At 31.8% G+C, this 19,980-nt stretch overlaps 2 protein-coding genes across 4 annotated transcripts in view; one reads left to right on the forward strand and one right to left on the reverse strand.

Annotated features, from left to right (window-relative positions):
• Esyt2 (extended synaptotagmin-like protein 2) overlaps positions 1–6,316 on the forward strand; it is a 56,973-nt gene extending 50,657 nt beyond the window's left edge. For all 3 annotated transcript variants that reach the window (XM_088263121.1, XM_088263120.1, XM_088263122.1), the window contains 6 exons: positions 570–662; positions 3,098–3,164; positions 4,220–4,312; positions 4,403–4,499; positions 5,475–5,618; positions 6,022–6,316. In XM_088263121.1, coding sequence (XP_088119247.1) covers positions 570–662; positions 3,098–3,164; positions 4,220–4,312; positions 4,403–4,499; positions 5,475–5,618; positions 6,022–6,102 — 575 coding nt within the window. In that variant the 3' untranslated portion in view covers positions 6,103–6,316. The remainder of the gene's footprint in view (positions 1–569; positions 663–3,097; positions 3,165–4,219; positions 4,313–4,402; positions 4,500–5,474; positions 5,619–6,021) is intronic.
• Positions 6,317–8,753: 2,437 nt separating this feature from the next.
• On the reverse strand, positions 8,754–19,501 carry LOC148307623 (uncharacterized). Its single transcript, XM_088263130.1, has 6 exons — positions 19,341–19,501; positions 19,012–19,132; positions 17,613–17,748; positions 14,787–14,850; positions 13,801–13,961; positions 8,754–12,749 (listed from the first exon to the last, which is right to left on the reverse strand). Exons 1-6 carry the CDS (start codon positions 19,440–19,442, stop codon positions 12,623–12,625), a joined length of 711 nt encoding a protein of 236 aa, XP_088119256.1. The 5' UTR covers positions 19,443–19,501; the 3' UTR covers positions 8,754–12,622.
• Between the last annotated feature and the right edge of the window lie 479 nt (positions 19,502–19,980).

A 19,980-nucleotide genomic window follows, 5' to 3' on the forward strand; every position in this document is an offset into this window, starting at 1 on the left:
GGCTTTGTGTTAGCTGTTTTGTTTACTGTCATGTATTTGTAGCTGTTGGTTTTCCATAAAAAATAAAAAAAAGTCCTGGTAGCAAAAGGGTAAAAAAATGGCATGATAAAATTTTGTCATAACAGATGATTTTTACAAGGCAACAAGTTGTATATTTCACTGTCTCCTTTCTTTGACACTGCAGATATCTCACCCATTGTGAATTAATAAAAGTTTAAACTATGTGACTGATGAAAATTTTGTGATTAATAATATGTTTGTCATGTGTTTGTATGCACTGTCCAAAAGCCTACCAAATGTGAGATGAGACGACACTTCATTTCCCAATACTATAATTCTTACGAACTAAAAATGCGACATGGACTGACTCGATTGACCTTTGAACCTCCCATTTACGAATGAAGTTTTCTGGTTGTTTTTTTGGCCAAGAGCTCCCGAGTTTTTGTGCATCGTTCTTTGGCGACTTGAATGGTTTTCCTTTCCGCCGTTGCCAGAATTGACGGGACAGCATTTGGTCGGCTTTTAACGGGAAGGATAATGGTTGTTACAATGTGGAGAATTTTATACAGGCACTCCCAGTCTGAACAGGAAAAGCACGACAGAAGCCAATGTTAGCATTGACTCCAAACAGTCGATGCCGGAAGAGGCTGCCCAGGACATAAGTATGTATTCATTGATTCCTTGAAACTAATACAGAGAGAATATATAATTTATATTTGAAGCTCTAGCTTTGTGATTTTCTATTTTATAATTTAAAAAAAAATCCTTTGTTTTAAAATCACTATAAATATTTTATGATAACTTAATTATAATGTCTACTGGTTTCGAAGCTAACCACTTCTTTATCAAGACTTATTTATGCTAAAAGACTATCTACTAAACAAAATTTAAAATATTTTGGACGTTAGAATTTCGTCAAGTAGATAATGTTTTATAAACTGTAAATATTTTATTATAACTTAATTATAATGTCTACCGATTTCGTAGCTAACCACTTCTTTATCAAGACTGATTAATACCTAAACACTATCTACTTAACAAAATTCAAAATATTTTGGCCATTAGAAAAAATAATTTTGTTTAGTAGATAGTATTTTATAAACGATAAATATTTTATTATAACTTAATTATAATGTCTACCGGTTTCGAAGCTAACCGCTCCTTTATCAAGACTGATTAATACTAATATCCACTAAACAAAATTCAAAATTAGAAGAAAGAATTTTGTTTAGTAGATAATGTTTTAATCTAAAGTATTAATCAGTCTCGATAAAGAAGTGGTTAGCTTCGAAATCGGTAGACATTATAATTAACCCTTTCCGGTACCCCAACATTAAAAAAAAAATCTAGGTGGACAGTTACATCGTGTGACCCCTTCACATATATATTTTCAATAATTATCTAAACATTTATTAAGTTTGTGTTAAATTTAACATAAATTATATGTTTTAAACAATTTAATACTCGTTACTCAATCACATCATTGTAATTTAATGCACCTGAAACAGCATAGTTTATACACAGTAGAATCCCTCTCATCTGCCCTCTGCTGGTTTGCCACTCCTAAAAATCTTTAACTGACTTTTAAAAATTTATTTTCATGTATTTATTTATTATTAGTTTAGTCCGCCTCCGTAGTGTTATGGTCAGCACGCTCTGCTACCGTTCCGTAGGTCCCGGGTTCGATTCCCAAGGGGGGTAAAATAAATATAAGTGATTTTTTCACTGTTATATTTATTCAATATTACCCTGGACTGGTACCTGAAGCGGAGGGCTGATCACCTTTCCTTCATGCGTAAATGATCAAGATAACACTGCGTTTATATGACGCAGTGCCCTATGCACCATTGGGGTGCGGAAAAGGGTTTTATTATTATTATTATTTATTATAGTTGCAACAAAATATCATAATTTGATTCATTTGCTAGACATTTCTACTTTTAACATATCTTAATACTAGTTACGCTGTTCCTCTCCAAAAAGTGATTAAGCTCTTGTGCTTGAAGAGGGACTTACTCTCATTTTTTATACTTATGAATTAAATAATATCGACGGCCCATACGTAAAGTACTCTATCAGCAAATCTGTTACTTTACAGGAGAGAGCTTAGAAGATTTTTTCAACTTATTTTTTTTTAATAATATGGGTTTTATCTGAAATTCTAAACTAGTATTATACATTCGAAAACACGATAAAATAATGTATTAAATCGTTTTAAAACTTTATGCGTTTGTCAAAATTAAGTAGTTAGCGTTTTAGGAGTTCAGTTCATTTCGAAAATTCGATGTAGATAGCGTCTTATACGCCTGAAAACTAGGCGTAATTTATTTTATATATATTTTTTTGTTCATTTATATTTGTCCGCCTCCGTAGTGTAATGGTCAGCACGCTCGGCTACCGTTCTGGAGGTCCCGGGTTCGATTCCCAAGAAGGGTAAAATAAATAAAAGTGATTTCTTCACTTTAATATTTATTCAATATTACCCTGGACTGGTACCTGAAGCGGAGGGCTGATCACCTTTCCTTCATGTTTAAACGTTCAAGATAACACTGCGTTTATATGACGCAGTGCCCTATGCACCATTGGGTGCGGATAAGGGTTTTATTATTATTATATTTGTAGATAACGGTCTGTTGATAACGTACACCAAATATCTAAAAATTGACAAAAATGTAGTTAGAGCACTTTACATAGGGCACGTCGATATGATGTGATGTTTTTCTATAATCTTTTGCTATAGGCTATTTTTAATTTTCATATGTATGTATTGTTATATAAACTTTATTGTATTGCTGTTTTTCAATAATAATGACAGGTTTTGTGCGGTTTATTGCAACGTTTTCAATGTAGACTACATTGTGGAGAAAAATACGTACAGTAATTTTAGTTCAGATATTGTTTATTTTACGATAAATCCATATTTTTGTGTATGTTCTGATATTCCGACCTTTTTGCATTCCGACCATACTTTCAGTCCCAAAGGTGACTGATGAGAGGGGGTTCTACTGTTATATCTTATGGAAATAGCTGATGATAATTTTTTTTAATATATTTTAAGAAATTTTTACATTTATCTTTGAACATGTGTAATTTTCAGTGATGCCGCCTGCGAACCTAGATCCCCCGAGCCCCAAAGTTATTCATCGCACGTTGAGCACTACATCGTAAGTGTTACACAAAATATTATTATACAAGAATGGTTAAACAAATTTATGAGGCAAATGTAGTTGGAAAAAGAAGCAGAGGAAGACCGAGGAAAACCTGGCACAATCAGGTATGTCAAATACTTGAAAGCAGCCGGGTCAGGAGTCGTAATAATCGTCGGGTATGTATGAAGAGATGCATGAACGTAGAAGAGGCGAAGAATGTTTGCAAAGACAGAGTGGTGTGGCGTTCGATTCTCTCTGCCTACTCCTGCGGGGAAGCGGCGTGATGGTTAGTTAGTTAGTTTATAATTTTTTTAAAATTAAATAAAAAATATTAAAACACATCATTCATTGTTGACATTAAGTAATACCACTTTGATAAAGTGAATGATGAATGATAAGGAGAGTGTTATATTACCACAAAGTTAACAATGCTTTTAACATACAAAATATAAAAATGATACATTAGATGTGAGATTACAAAAATAAGAGGTATTTTTTATAAAGTAACAAAGGTCATTTGTTGAGATGTAGATTTTGTGTTTGCTGCTGTGAGACTATGTATCATGGAGACTACAGTTGAGAGACTACTAGACAAAATGCATATTTGATGTATAGAAATTGTAATAATATGTAATGCCTTAAAATTATTAGAAAAATTGAGTTACAATAAAACTAAATAATAATAAAAATGGAATTGTAAGTAAAAAAAGTAACATATTTTATGCTACAGAATAAATGATTTTTTTTAAACATATATTGTTATGGAAAAAGACATTTCACATAGTGAACTTGCTCCTAGAACCAATAAAAAGTTTAATTTTAATGTTTAATTTTAACAAAATAATAGAAAGTGCGTTATATGAGGTATCACTGTATTATACAATACATCAACTACTCTTCGAGGTTTGCGGACACAAACATACGGATGCTAATTTTTTTATATTACGTAAAGATTTAAAGTTTTTTTTAAATATTTAATTGGCATAAGTCAAAAGGCTGACTAAGGTTCTTCAACTTTGTATATCATTAACAATATTTATTTATATTTCATTTTCATTCCTCATTTACAGTTCAGCTGGCGAGGCTGGCTTAGGAAGGATCCAGTTGACTCTGCGCTACAGTGTGCAGAGACAACGACTGGTCGTTGTTGTCCACAAGATTGCGTAAGTATAAAATTACCTCATTTCATCTACTTACATCAAACTGGACCACAAATTAACGTTTAATGTCTCATTATTTTATATTTATTTTAGCCATATACCTCTCAAGGACCCGTCCAATATCCCGGATCCGTATGTGAAACTCTACCTGCTGCCCGGAAGGTCTAAGGACTCCAAGCGTAAAACCGCCGTAAGTTTCATGTTTAATATATCAGGAGTTACATTTAGATGGCTTGACTCTGGCCAATGTCTGTTCACGATGGATTCTTCAGTTCTTTGGACACTTTGCTTGTGGCAATGAGGATAGTCCGGAATGACTGGTTGTCATCGGTAGCCTGGAGGGGAAGAGAGGGAGAAGAAGATTCCCCACACGATGGATCAAGTTAAGGCAGCAGCAGGCACCTCGGTGGTTGGAGCGCTACGTGCAGCATGGTCAAGGGATAACTGGAGAAAAGTCATTGCTTCCACAGTTGTCTGTTGGATGCGACTCTCTGCCTGCCACTTTTTTAATGTCATCGGACCATCTTGTCTTGGGCTGACCCACGCTTCTGCGTCCTGTTCTGGGCCTCTTTTTTCGTCCATCTATCCTCAGACATTTTTGCCACATGACCTGCCCAGTTCCACTTTTGTTTCTTCTGCGATTCTTTGAGCCACATCTGTTACCTTGGTCTTTTCCCTTGTTTCAACTTCCCGTATTTAAAAATGTAATGCACATATCGCTCACTCCTTCCAAGAATGTCATAAATCAAAAATTGGCAATTTTCAATTGTGCATGTTTTCGGAATGCCCAGAAAATGTACTATATCCTAGCAAAAGTGGCATATTTTAAACTTAATATTTACCCGCTACAGGGCAGAAAGTGTTGTTTTTGCATTTTGAAGTAAAGGTATTGTTTAATTATTTTTTTTAAATATACTAAATATTTTCCTAATGGAGAAAAAAACCTTCAGGTTTTACCTAAAAAGATCTGTTGCACAGTAAAAAGTTTAATAAGTGACTTGATATTTATTTTTAATACATTGTATTATATTTATAAATTTTAAAAACATTCTCCTGAAAAATCAATTTTTTTGATTTATGACGTTCTTGAAAGGAGTGAGCAATATGACCTCGATTTCATGGGACAATATGGGAACCGCCATTTAGAATTCATTATTTTTTTTAGGTCATGAAAGATAATTGCAACCCGATATACGATGAAACATTTGAATACCTAATGTCTCAAGGAGAGGTGAATTCTCACCAACTGGAGGTGTCCGTCGCCTCGCAGAAAGGCTTCTTTGCTGGAGGAAGTCCAATCATCGGACAGGTAAGGCTAGATTAAGTTAGGTTAGGTTCACCTTGAAGATTTTTAACAAGCTATGTGGGTTATGCCTTTAAAAAAAAAAATTCTGAGTTTAGACCTAAGGTTATCATTGAGAGCTATTTGCGCTATTTAAATTTGTCATTTTATATGTTTTTGTTCATTTATAACAATACAAAAAGACATTGTACATTACGGCTAACGAAATGCCACTGGGTCACCGCCTTCCATCAAGGAAATGGAAGAATAGCTGGGCACCAACATTACAAGTCACTTTCTTGAAAAAATAAAACAGATCTTCAGATCCAATATAAGAAAAAGAAGAAGTAGAATACAAAAAGAACTTTTATTCAATGCTTCAAATATTTTTATTTTCATCAATTTGATTGAGATTGATTTTTTTTCACAGGTTATCATAAACTTGGGAGATTGCGATCTGACGCAGGCCCAGACTTGGTGGATGGATCTGCTGCCTGAATTCAAAGACTAAGCACGACCAGTACGAAACTTAATCTGTCCTCATGTTTTTACCTCACCTCTACATTCACACAAATTGTTCAAACACTTTTGGGGGATACTTTCAAACTGCCAAAGGTATCAGACAAATTTAGATTAATGGCGTATTATTTTTCAATACTTGAATGTTCTATGTATTTAGCAAACGAGAGCTCTCTTTAAAATAAGATATTACAATGGTTTTGTTATGTGATGGTATTTAACATATTGTTGTTGGGCAGTTTTTCTATTAACCCCGACACTAATTATACTCAGACAGTCTGCCGCCCGACCCTCGGTATACTAATCACAAGTAACCGCAAACTCTATTTCGATCTGTAGTGTTTTTTGGCGTCTCTCGCGCTCTACCAAAAGTAAGTAAATAGAACGCTTATAAACGTCTCCCATTCTATACCAACAGTTTGTAAAAAACAGTTAAGTGTTTCCCGCAAACAATATGTTAACAACATGCTGTAGGCATGCCAAGATCCGTAAACAGGTGTATACATACATAGTGACTATATTGAATGGCATTCTAATAATACAAATCACATGTACTACTGCACTTTAGTGGCTGTCTGGCAGTATTGAAGTGTTACGTAGCCACAAAAGTACATACATAGTCAACAGAAGGATAGAATGCTAATAAGCATCTCCCGCTCTCTACCAACAGTATGTAAAAGATGCTTTGAAGCGTTTCCCGCAAACAACGTATTGATACTGCAAATTCTAAACAATAGTTCAACAGTTTGTACGGAGATTGTGTTCTTAGAAAAAAAGTGGCGAAAGACAGCAAAAAAATATTACATACTACCAAATAAATTTATTTATTTTAATCATGTAAGTCTGCTAAATTTCATCATAATCAATACAAGGACGCTGTATATTTAAAAAAAAACTACCTCAATTTTGTCTGATATCAATTTATTGCCAATTATTTGAAAAAACTCAGATCAAGGAATTTAATAGCAATCTTTCAAGCTTACTTCTATCTGAAGTTGTATTGTACTTACATATTTAGGTTAATACATATTGAATAACTATGTTTTGACAACGAAACTATCGAATGTGTTTTTCCAGAACTTTACATAGTAAAGCAACAAATTGCACTGATCAAAATACAGGGTGAAAAACATGCATTTTCAAGTCAATAGGGTATTATTTTTTTTTTAGTTTGTTATCAAACAAATAAATCAATATGTCAAAGAATCGCAAGACAATCGGTACTAATCTCATTAAAATATGTAAAGAAATAAGACAGATACAAAGTATTACAGTCATTTAAATTGCCATCTAACACTAATTTAGCCCCTAATGTATTCGATATAAAAAACTTTACTAAAAAAAAAAACAGAGTCACACTTATAATATGAGGTAGATTTAATCTGATATTTTTCTTGCGTGGCATTATTTTTTTTACGCTAACATGTTCTCAAAGAGTATGTTACGAAATCAGATTTGGCGAGTTATAATATAACTACATATCGCTCACTCCTTTCAAGAACGTCATAAATCAAAATACTTGATTTTTCAGGAGAACGATTTTAAAGTTTAAAAATATAACACAATGTATTCAAAATAAATATCAAGCCACTTATTGAACTTTTTACTGTGCAACAGATCTTTTTAGGTAAAACCTGAAAGTTTTTTCTCCATTTGAAAAATATTTAATTTGTTTATAAAAATAATTAAACAATACATTTTCTTCAAAATGCAAAAACAACATTTTGTGCCCTGTAGCGGGTAAATATTAAGTTAAAAATATGCCGCTTTTGCTGGGATATAGTACATTTTCTGGGCATTCCGAAAACATGCACAACTGAAAATTGACGATTTTTGATTTATGACGTTCTTGAAAGGAGTGAGCGATATATGTTTCATCAAGTTTGACCTTGCGGTGAAAATTCCATTTAAAAAAATCCAATCCTCTCTCTATATCTTTACCTAACCTTATTTAGTTAAAATATTCTCTAGAAAATTACCGGTGTTCAAGATCCATGTGCCAAAAACCCAACAAAATTAAAAGTACCTACCTGTAGAATTTTGTGTATGGTCTATTTATTCGCCTGTCATGAGTCATAAAGTGAGGTTATGGAATACATTTATAGTAAAAAAGATGTTTTAACACTAATTATTGTTTTGATAATAGGTATACTCATCTATATATTGCCTTATTGAATGCTTGATCATTATTTGTCACATTAAAAATAATTGTTTGTTTTAAGAATTCCACTATTAGTGTTTTTAAAGATAATTCCTCCAAAAGTGTTATTTAGGTTGGTAACACTGTGTGTGTGCGCTACAAAACATTGACTTTAATTTCATCTTTGTTCAATTTTTGTTTACATTTTACAAATGGTTCTCATGGAATAAAAATATAATTTGAGTTTTAATTGCACCATTGTTATTTTGATATCTGTATTTTTCTTACAATGTCGCCGTATAAACTACAGTGTTAAATGATGAAAAATTTCATTTTGTTTTTCAATGAAAATGTCTGACGATTTTTCTATCAATATCTATGGTACAATTTTTTCCTCTCTATAAAATGTACTATTTCAAACAAAAAGTGTGTGTAAATTGTAGCTAGAATACAGTTTTTCTTTAATATAAATATTTAATTTTGCCAATGATTATTTAAAAAAAAAATATTGTTGCAATTTTAACTCAAATTGATCTTTAAGATTAAATTTAGTTTATTTCTGTACTTAAAATAATTTATACACAATGAAATGTATGATCCCTTTTGTCTAGGCTTGCCAGACGTTTTGGTTTGACCGGGACAATCCCGGTTTTTCAGAAAAAATCCCATTGTTCCGGCCGGTTTACTTCACGTCCCAGTAAAATTTAATTTGATTATAGATGACAAAAAAATCTGTATATAATTAACTGTCAAGGATTATTTAGGAGAATTACTTTGTCATTTATGTCACTGTTCTGTACGCTGGGGGCATTTCGGTATCCGGTTGAATATTTCAAAAATCTGGCAAGCCTACTTTTGTCTGACAATTTGGTTTATTTTATTTTATTTTGAAAAATCTGTTTATTTCGTACATCGAAGATGTTTTGAACCGATTCTAGAAGTTCGATAATGAACATCTGGTGTTAAAATTGTAAATGCAAGTACTTCTTACTTAATGGCCATCTGTTTACTCATGACCAGTTTTCCATAGCAGAAATGCAACATTCTGGTTTTCTGCAGTTATCTTTTCTAACTTAATTCCTGTTAATTCCATTAGATAATGACTGGGAATGCCTTTTTTCAGTTTGAGTTTCAGCCACTATTCATTACACAAAGCGTTGACAATCTCCAAGAGTGTGTACCTTATTTGTACATATTTTCTTGTCTACCCTATAATATTACATGTTCCCTCCTTATTTATTGATCAATTTGCTAAAATCACAGTCTCTGGATCTAAAGTCGGTCACTAAGTAAGAAGTACTTAATTTAAAAAATAAATACACACCTTTTTGTCTTTTTTTTTTTAAAATTATTACACTGTCCTAAAAGGATTTAAACTTAAACTGTCAAAAACGAAACGCCAACATAACGTGATAACCATCGCGCCATGAAAATGTGATTTACACATTGCACATACTTGTGAATATTGCACAAAAATTACAATTTATGTAAAAAGGGACAATGCTCACACATACATCCATGAAAGTTTTTTTTGTTGTTTGTCAATTTGCAATTACATATAAATATTCAAGAGTGTTAGCTTGTGTTTGTGCTTATTTTTACAATATATTAGCTTTATTTTTTTGTTGCTTTTTGTGTTATTATGAAACCGAGCCACTGTGATGCATTTACATAATATTATACTAACTCTAATCTCATACCTTTTCACATACTATTTTTCTATTCTCCATTTTTATATCTTTAATTTTAAATCATAGTAATTTTTTAGTATATGTTAAGTTCTTGTAATCAAAACATTGCTATGCTTAATATCGTGTTATTTTTTTAATTGAATATTTCTTTGTATCCAAGATACTTATGTATTAAGTCATATGAAGATGCGTATCTATTACGTAAGCGAATTAATAGCCCTTTTCAAATTTACAGCTTAAATTAGACTTGATACAGCCGCAAATATACGTGCTCCTCAATATGTATTGAATATTTGTAGCCAATGTCAGAATTGTCAATTATTTCCTAAACAAAGTGTGGTCACTACATTAAGGCACTGCGTTTTCCTGTATGATTTCAATGTGTTCTCGTTAGATTTGATTGAGATGAATCTGGGATGCTCAGAACGCATGAATGTATCTATTAGCAATCATTTGCAAAGCGCTACTTATTCACAATCGTAGTAGATATGCAGCTTAAAAATAATTTTGTAGTTTTTTAGTTATTTTTTACTTTGTAAGAAAAATATCTTTGTAATTTTTTTTATTATTATTATATTTGTGGCTTTATTGGCTTTGTCTTATTATCAAATAATGTATTTAAAATGTATGTTTTTAATTATACATTTTTACATAAAATTCCTCTGATTCGCCATAGAAGAACCTATAAACATAATATATTGGAAAATGCCTTATAATCGATACTTACCATATATGTACGCTTAAATTATATAAAATATATAAAATCAAGGTCATTTAAACAGAATTTAAAAAAGATTCCAGTTAATATGTTCTCATGCTGTGAAAATAAGCTGCCATATTTTTGTGTTTATTTATGCCATTTATTTACAAATGAATCATATGGATTTTTATTTTATTTCTACTAAAATTATACATATATGTCAAAATATTATATCCTTGTTTCAAATTCACTCCTGTGGTGATGTATACTTGTTGAAAAATTACTCCATTAAAAATAAAATATTAACATTTATATTACATTAAATTTTTTAGAACATTATATAATAATGGTAATCGTTTTTGTTTGTTTTATTATATGTATCACTGTGTATTTATCACAGTTAACAAATATGGGTTTTAACCAAAATCCAATTACCAATTGTAAACTCATCTTTTTTAATAAGCAATAAAATAATTTGTAAATGCGAAATGAAAACATATATAAGCTAAAAACATTATGTTATAAATTATTTATACAAATTTCTTTAAAAGTACAGTCAAACTTCCTTATAACATTTTTATTCTAGTAATTTTCTCCAAATAACGAATTTAAGGAGACCTTTTATGTATTTTGCCTTCTATATAATATCAATTTTTATCAAGTTTTTCCAAGATTTGTCCACCGTTTGCTAATTTAGAATACTAATAACATGTGAAAAAAAAATTCAATGCACCAGTGATAACAGAAAAATTATTTTCACCAAAGAACTTTTCATTTGTGGATTATTATTTATTAAAAACAACGCAAAACTTTCACATTTATTTTGAATGTTGGTATTTAGTTTTCTCCAAGCAATAAGAACTCAAAGATTTTTTTACAAAATCCGTAAAATATTTAACTGTTCACCCATGTAATTCAATTTAACGATAAAATTACATGTTTAATTTTTAGAACTCATATCAAATTAAAATTAAACACTAATTTTTAGAGTCTACTGAATTGTATTTTATAATTAAAAATTGTTTCGCCTTGTTATTTCACATGAAATCGACTGTACTTTTTAAAATTTACATGAAAATTACAGATATCTTAGTAAATTTGAAAATTCAATAAAAGATATATGTACGAAGTCTATAATTCTTGTAAAAAAGATATACGAAGTCTGATCAGAATCGTAAATATTACAATAAAACTTTTACTTTTTTTTTCATATTATATTTTGTAATATTTTAACAAATTATAAATCATTTTTATTACACATGTTACAATGTTATTACGTTTACATACTTATAATATACATATTGAAATACCTTATATTTCTCTGTTCACAAATGTTCAAATCAATTAGTTTATTAATTGATCAGTGTTATATTGTTATTAAATTTTACTACATTTATTCTATCAATATAAATGTTACATTATTCATTCACAAATTGTAATGAAGCCTTATATAAGAGCACAATGTATTTAAAACTTAATAAACTATTTTTTAATGCTTGAATTTAATTGCTAATTTAATGCTAATTGAATTTGGTATTTTATTTACTTAACCTTTCCGGGATTACAAAAACTGATGTCCGACTTTCTCTGGGGAGTGGGTTCTTTTTACACAAATTTTTTTTCTCTCTCATTAAATCGATGTATTATGAAGATAGAAATTATGTTTAATTATTTTTTTTTTAAAAACACTCCTTCGAAATATTTTTCAATTATGACAAAATTACACACAAATATCCACAGATGTCATTGCCATACAAGTTACATCATACCAAACGACATACGGACTTCGTCGTTTATTTACGTCGATACTCTTTTAAGGAAAATTCGCACCGACGTTCATTTACGTCCATACTCCCGGAAAGGTTAAAACTGCTAGCTGTTAGTTTTGGGGTTTCTCAGAGTAAAATACAAGAAATTAAAATAAAGAAATTAACAAAAAAAGCGACTTTTAATTACTTAAATATTTATTGATTTAAATAGTTTATATGGCATTTTTATCCACACCCGCATGGTTTAATTTGCTAGACACCATTTCAATATCCTTTATCCATTTGCTATTTGTATGATTCAACAAGGAAATCATAAAGTTTGCATCTCCTGAATTATTCCTGAAATGATTTAAAAAATATATATTATGCATTGTATTAAAATTTCTTGATAAAACTCTTTTATTGATTAGTATTTCATATAAAACATTTACCGGCAATATATGGCAAATGCCAGTTTAGGTAAAGAGAGGAAGAAATTCATGGAAGGTGTTTTTTCATTCATGTGGCATTTATAGGGCTTGTGACCAGGTATCGGCTAGCTTAATACACTTAACATTCACTATTCTGGTCATAATACTACTTAATTTTTGGAACTTGTAAAGCTTAGAAGCTTGGAAGCTCTGCTAAATAAAATCTTTCTCAAGCCATCCTTAGATGGCTCCAGTGAACTCACACATAAAACGTCATGAGATTAATGATACATATAGGAGTTACAAAAATTTGAGTAATGCGGTAATCAAGACATAAATGTGGTTGGAAGACCTCTGATGACCATTCACCGACTTTACTCAACGGAACTTCAGGATGCCGGACTGACCTGGGAGGAAGTTAAAGATGATGGCGCATGACAGAGTGAATTGGAAAAGTCTCGTGTTAGCCATACGCTCCTAGAGAATGAACATGGAAACAGCAGAAAGATTGTCAATCATAGGCAGGTTGATGAATGTTAGTAATGAAGTGGACCAGCCTATGACATGTCGTTAGCCCTGTAAATACCCAGACTTCCATAAATTATAATTTATGTTTGAAGCAATAACTTTGTGATTTTCCATTATATAATTAAAATGTAACTTTGTTTTAAAATCACTATAAATATTTTATTATAGCTTAATTATAATGTCTACCGGTTTCCAAGCTAACCGCTTCTTTATCAAGACTGATCAATACTAATATTATGAGTATAGTAATTTACTAAGTAATTAATCAGTCTTGATAAAGAAGCGGTTAGCTTGGAAACCGGTAGACATTATAATCAAGTTATAATAAAATATTTATAGTGATTTTAAAACAAAGTTACATTTTGATTATATTCCCATAAATTGCTGTATCTCTGTGGGACAACTGTAATATATCTATAGTTTTTATTACATAATGGTATGTTCCTACTTACATAATGTCCCTGACCGACTGGAACATGACGTCGTCCTCTTTATGAGTGAGGAACGTGCCCTTGATTGAGGAGAGTTCAGTTTCCATGTCACTCAGAGTTTGTCGCAGAGAGCCGGCCGTCTCCCGCAGCTGCTGGATCTCTTCCTTCAAAACTTCATCTGCCTAAATAACGATCGGGCCAATTTGAATGTTTACAACATTTTAATGCATATCTGGCAAAAGTCTACAAGATAGAAGAAGGAACACCAGGATAAGAGAAATATGCGAGATCCAAGACATCATTAGGTGGGGAAGACAATGGTATGCCCATGTGAGGAGAATGGAACCGTCCAGACTCCCCCACATTGCAACTCAAGGCAGACGACTCCCGAGCATACCATCAAAGAGATGGATTAACTGCTGGGAATCATCATCGCAGGAGGCTAATCCGAAGAAGTAGAAAGTTTAAGGGTGTCCAAATACTTGTTCACAAATTTGAGCCGTGTGGTTGCTAATAATGGGTAGAATTGGTGAATGTTACATGTGTGTAAAGTGATCACTCAACTTAGCCTATGACAGTCGAAAGCCCTGTAAATTCCCAGACTAACATATTCTTCTTCATCTATGTTGAGATGTCAAAAATGTGAAAAATAACTCCTGGGCAGAGATAATCCCGATTTGTGAACAAGTATTTGGACTCACCCATTTTTTTTATTTAAATGACTTGACGATGGAATGATTTTCCAAAACTGGTAGTCACAAATAAGTGTTTATTAAAGTGGTATTATACAAAGTAAACAATGGATGATAAGGAGAGTGTGTTAAGATTTTTATTTTTCTTCTTTGTCAAGGGACAAATGAAGGAAATATTGAAATAACTTTGCACTATTGAGTCCGAGGAAGGCCTCGGACTCAATAGTGCAAAGAGCACTATGTCGAATCGATGCACTGTTGACTTGATGTCAAATAGAATTATTCGTATGAAATAAAAGAGATGGATGTACTCACGTAAAGTTGAGGACCGCGGCGAAAGGAGTCCGATAGTTCTTTGAAAACGGTTATATATTTTTTCCTGAAAAATAACAGAATAAGTATTTTTGCAAATAAAAAAACAAATATTTATCTTTGGGAAAAAGGAGAACTAAAAATATCACATGATTAAATTTTTTTCAAGAGTTTACATAATTTAAAAGCTATCTGGTTCAATAAACAAAACGAAATCGATAAAAATGTAAAAATACCGTAAAGTGGGTATACTTTGCACCATGGGTGATACTTTGCACCACCTTGTGTAAAGAAATTGTGGAGCTGGTCATCTCTGATACATGTCATTTTTCATTCTACTTTCTATTGTTTCTGATAGATGGTACTTCAATCTACTTTTTAGTTTAGAGAAGTAACAGTCGGTCGCTATTGCTTCAATGCGTTTTTCCTGTCCGAACGTAAAGAAAGTTTTCGGTCTGAAAATTGTACCCGAAAAAATCCAGTGTAATCAGTATACCGAAACAAGTTACAACAAGTGAGTGGTCTCTAAATCGTAAGTAGGTAGACCCTGCTTTTCTCAAATGCTGTATTTTTTGGTTACGTTGTCAAGTTTATGTAAAAATAATATTTTTTTAGGAACTGACTTGTATTGACCACATTTGGGGTAACATTGCACCTGGTGCAAAGTATCCACAAAGGGCCATAGTTAATTTATTTGATCAAAAGTTTTAAAACGGCTAATAGAACTTGACATTTTTGCTAAATATCTATAGGTTTTGTGTACTTACTTAATTCCTGATGGTATATTTTTTTCAAAAATGTCAAGAACACACAAACAGCGGCCTTATACCAGACGATACTACGATTTTACACCAAAGAGAGTGGAGCAGTATTTGGAGGCCATTCGAAATGGTACAATCAGTCAAAGAAAGGCTGAAAAAATTTTCAAAATCCCCAGAAGGACGATTAACTATAAGCTCACTATAAGGTCAGCACACAAAACCTGTGGGAAAACCTCCGATATGTGACAAGGGCGAAGAGCAATCCTTCGTAAACTGCATAGTAGACATGAGTGAGTACGGTTTCCCAGTGAGTATTTTTAACCTTCGCTACATTCTAATAGCCTATTTGGATAGATTTGGCAGAAGAGTACGAATATTAAAGAACAACGTACCAGGCTCTGAATGGATAGATCATTTTTGTAAAGACATAAAACCTTGACTGTTGCTAAAACTAGTCAGTTGCTTAATCGGTTGCCATTAAAAGCGTATGACGATGACGTGCGCCAGAGTTTTCAACAGTTTTTGGAAGAAAACAGATTCAACCCAAAGAATTCAGTCTTAAAACGCAGGAAAACGATACCGATAGAACCAGGTAAGAGCATTGCTCACGATCCAAATGTCGAAATGAACGTTGACGAGACACAAACGCTACCGGAACCAACTACATCAATGATCCCACCTTCCGCATCGAAACTTCCAGCATATCTAGCATTAACTGATAATAGTTCACACGGAAGCTTTGAGGAAGAGGGAGAAGAACAAAAACGATGACTTAAACCAGTTATCGTATTTGTTCTTCAGTTTCATTAGGACCAGTAAAAAAGAAGGTGGGAGAATATGTCGTATTTCATTATGAAGGAGAAAAATTTCCGGGACAGATTTTGGAAATAAAGAAAGACAGAGCTGTTAAATTCATGCAGGAGAGTCTCAAACCGTGGAAGTGGCCGATGAAGGATGATTTTCTTCAATATTCTTGGAAGGATGTAGCGGGTTCCATAAAAGAACCGAAAATGCAATCCAAAAGAGGTTTCTTTACCATCCCGGAACTTGACCATATTTAGACCTAATTTCATTTTAATTCCTAATATCCATGTAGTACGATATGTTTTAATATCCACCTTTTATTTTATGTAATTTTAAACCTTCAGTATTGGAAAAAAAAAACATTTTTTTTAGATTTTTTAATATTTTTTAAAAATTCTTCTATCAAGTGTCTTATTTTTCCATAATTACACAATATTATAATCTGCATTTAGCGAACTGTGAGCCAAAACCCTTCATAAGGTGCAACGAAACTTGAAGAATAGCCTTTACTTTGCATCAATTTGGATTCTAGTACGAAAAGTGTAGAGAAAATATCATGGTGCAAAGTTGTACTTTACCCCGGGATACTTTGCACCAAAATATAAATATAAAAAAAAATACAGGCAAAATAAATAAAAATTTAAAAATGTATCAGACATGTTACAGGTATATGTGTTATTACATTGCAATAGTTGAAACCTCAGAAAAAGTAAAAAACCTGATCTGAATAGACAAATTTTTGAAAAAATGCAGTATTTTGGTGCAATGTATACCCACTTTACGGTACTTAACCTGATAAAAGTTATTTTAAAATACATGGAAACTCATTACTTTGTTCAAAATCAAATTCTACTTTCTATTTAAACATCACAAATAAGTATATTCCTTCGTGTTTTTTCTTCTTCTTCTAACCCTTATCCACAACCAATGGCGCATAGGGCACTGCATCGTATTAACACAGTGTTATCTTGATCCTTAGTTATATGAAGGCAAGGTGATTAATCCTGTGCTTCAGGGACCCGCCCAGGGTAGTATTAAATAAATATTACAGTGTAAAATCACTAATACCTATTTTCACCCCCCCTGAGAATCGAACCCGGGACCTCCTGCACCATAGGTAAACATGCTAACCATTACCCCATGGAGGGCGACAATTAGACCATTATATCGTGGTTTTACTGTATTTCAAAATTGGAATGATTTGATTTGAGGCGATGGGGATACTGTATGGAGTTGATTAGTGTATGACAACCCTAATACTTACACGGAAGACTCGACCAGCTCTTCCTCACTATCCTGCAGCTGCTTCAAGAAGTCCACTTCCTCCTTCACTCTCTTTCCCCTTTCCATCTCCGCCTTTACCTGGTTCTCTATCTCTGCCAGCTTGGTTTCCTCATAGTCTGCACACAAACATTATTTTATTATTTTACTGAATCTTTTTTTTTTAAAGAGAAATATTTGTGTTTTTATGATTTTCAAAAATACTTTAATTTCATACTATTTCTGTGAGCCTAAGCGGCTCATTATTAGAAATAGGTATCAAATTGTGGTAGAGTAGGTTCGAACCGAGAAACTGTGATTCAAGAGTCTATGACACTTTTTTTCCCGATTTTTTTTTGTAATTACTTATAAAGTTTACTTATATTCAGGGCTTTTTTCCATTTAATGCGGTGGAACGGCGTTCCAGCGCCATTTTTCACAGATAATTATTTTATTTTATTTTTCAAAATCAATTAGACAAAACAATGTTTGCACTTGCGTAATTACAATCTATATTTATATAATTCACAAAAATGATAAAATATGAAAATGCAATGAATACTTAAATGATATTTTAATATATATTTTTTTATTAGAAAGCTTCACATGAAGCGAGTTCCGGGACCTTTTTTCTTTTAAAAAAAGCCCTTCTTATATTACTAATCTTTCCAATAACTTATGTATATTTTTTAAATTTTGTTATCAAAGGTGGCAATTATGACATTTTAAAAACATGCATTTTGTATTTTAAACTCATTTTACAAGAACTGAAATAGGGTATAAGTAAGTCATAAATCATTTTCTTGATAACATTTTAAATTCAATATGTAATAACTCCAATGCAAATACATATATTTACTGTGCGCTTCTCTTACTACTACTACCATCACGTCGTTTCTTCACAGGGGTAGGCAGAAAAGATGGAACGCCACACTCTTCTGTTCTGGCATACACTCCTCGCCTTCTTCACATCCATACATCTAGTCATACATGCCCTCCGATTACGCAGACTTTTGACACCGCCAGATTTTAGGTTCTGATTGATCTGATCGTGCCAAGTCTTTTTCGGTCGTCCTCGTTCTGTTTTCCCTCTCACATTCGCCACATATATTTTCTTAGTCATTCTCTCGTTATCCATTAGCTCCACATGTCCATACCACCGCAAAGAACTCTTCCTAATCTTTTCAATTATTCTTTGTTCAGCCTTACATTCCTTTCTTATATCTTCGTTTTTAATTCTGTCATACAATGATTCTTCACACACTCGTCTGAGGGAGTGCATTTCAACAGCGTTCATTCTGCTTTTATCTCTTAGTCATATCTCTAATAGGATAATTCTATTTTGTAAAAAAAGTATGTTGATATTATAAATGAATAAATAAGTGTGTATTTATTTTTCTTACCAAGAGTACTTCTCAACCGTTCCGATTTTTGTTTTTCTTCATTCAACTTGTTCAGAACTTTATCTAATGTTTCATCCAGATTCTCATTCAATGTATCAAGCCTTGCATGCAGTTCGTGATCCTAAAGTCAATCAAAAGTTCAGCATAATGATAATAAAACTTATCTAACATAATATAAGCCAAGAAAATTCAAATAATGCAACCAAAATACTGTTTTTAGAAAACATTCAGAAACAAAGCGAATGGTTTTACAAAAAGTTCACATTTTCCCGCCATTTTGTATAAAAATGGAATAAGGAAAAAGTTACTAAAAAATATTGATTACATACCCGTTTTGAAACATCCAATTTTATATCATGAACAAAAGTGTCCTTTAGTGTTTCCGTATCATAATTTTTGCCGAACATATTTTGCACATTATCATCTGCCATTTTTTATTAATTCTTGAAATTCCAACTTGCTCCTTTTATTTTACCGCTCACAACTGTCATATAATATTTTCAAATGTTTTATACAAATATTTTGAAAATGGAACAATTTGGAAAACAAATTTAAACAAATTAAGGTAGGTACCTATTTTTCGAATAGATGTGAATAATAACAATAAAACAAAAAGGAAACCTACTTGAAAATAATTCAAATTAAAATGGTGTTATGAAATTAGAACATACAAAATCAAATCCAGGTTGACCCATATTTTCATTGTTTTCATTGTCAGTGGTGTGGCACATCAATCAATTGATTAAATTAAATTTTTTCATTGGTATGATAACACAATAAATCAATAAAATCCAATTATGACAATGCTGAAATATTATAAAAATATATTTTTTGATATTGGATTAAACAAATATAAATGCTATTCCAAATAATCGTAATGTATTTACACGAAATTTAAAATAAAATCATATTTCACATAATAATAATAATAATAAACCATTGAGTATGTATTTATAATATTCACACGAA

The sequence above is a fragment of the Brachycentrus maculatus genome, unplaced genomic scaffold (genome assembly GCF_059751285.1).
Source record: "Brachycentrus maculatus isolate JH-2025_06_01 unplaced genomic scaffold, ASM5975128v1 h1tg000196l, whole genome shotgun sequence".
Classification (NCBI taxonomy): Eukaryota; Metazoa; Arthropoda; class Insecta; order Trichoptera; family Brachycentridae; genus Brachycentrus; species Brachycentrus maculatus.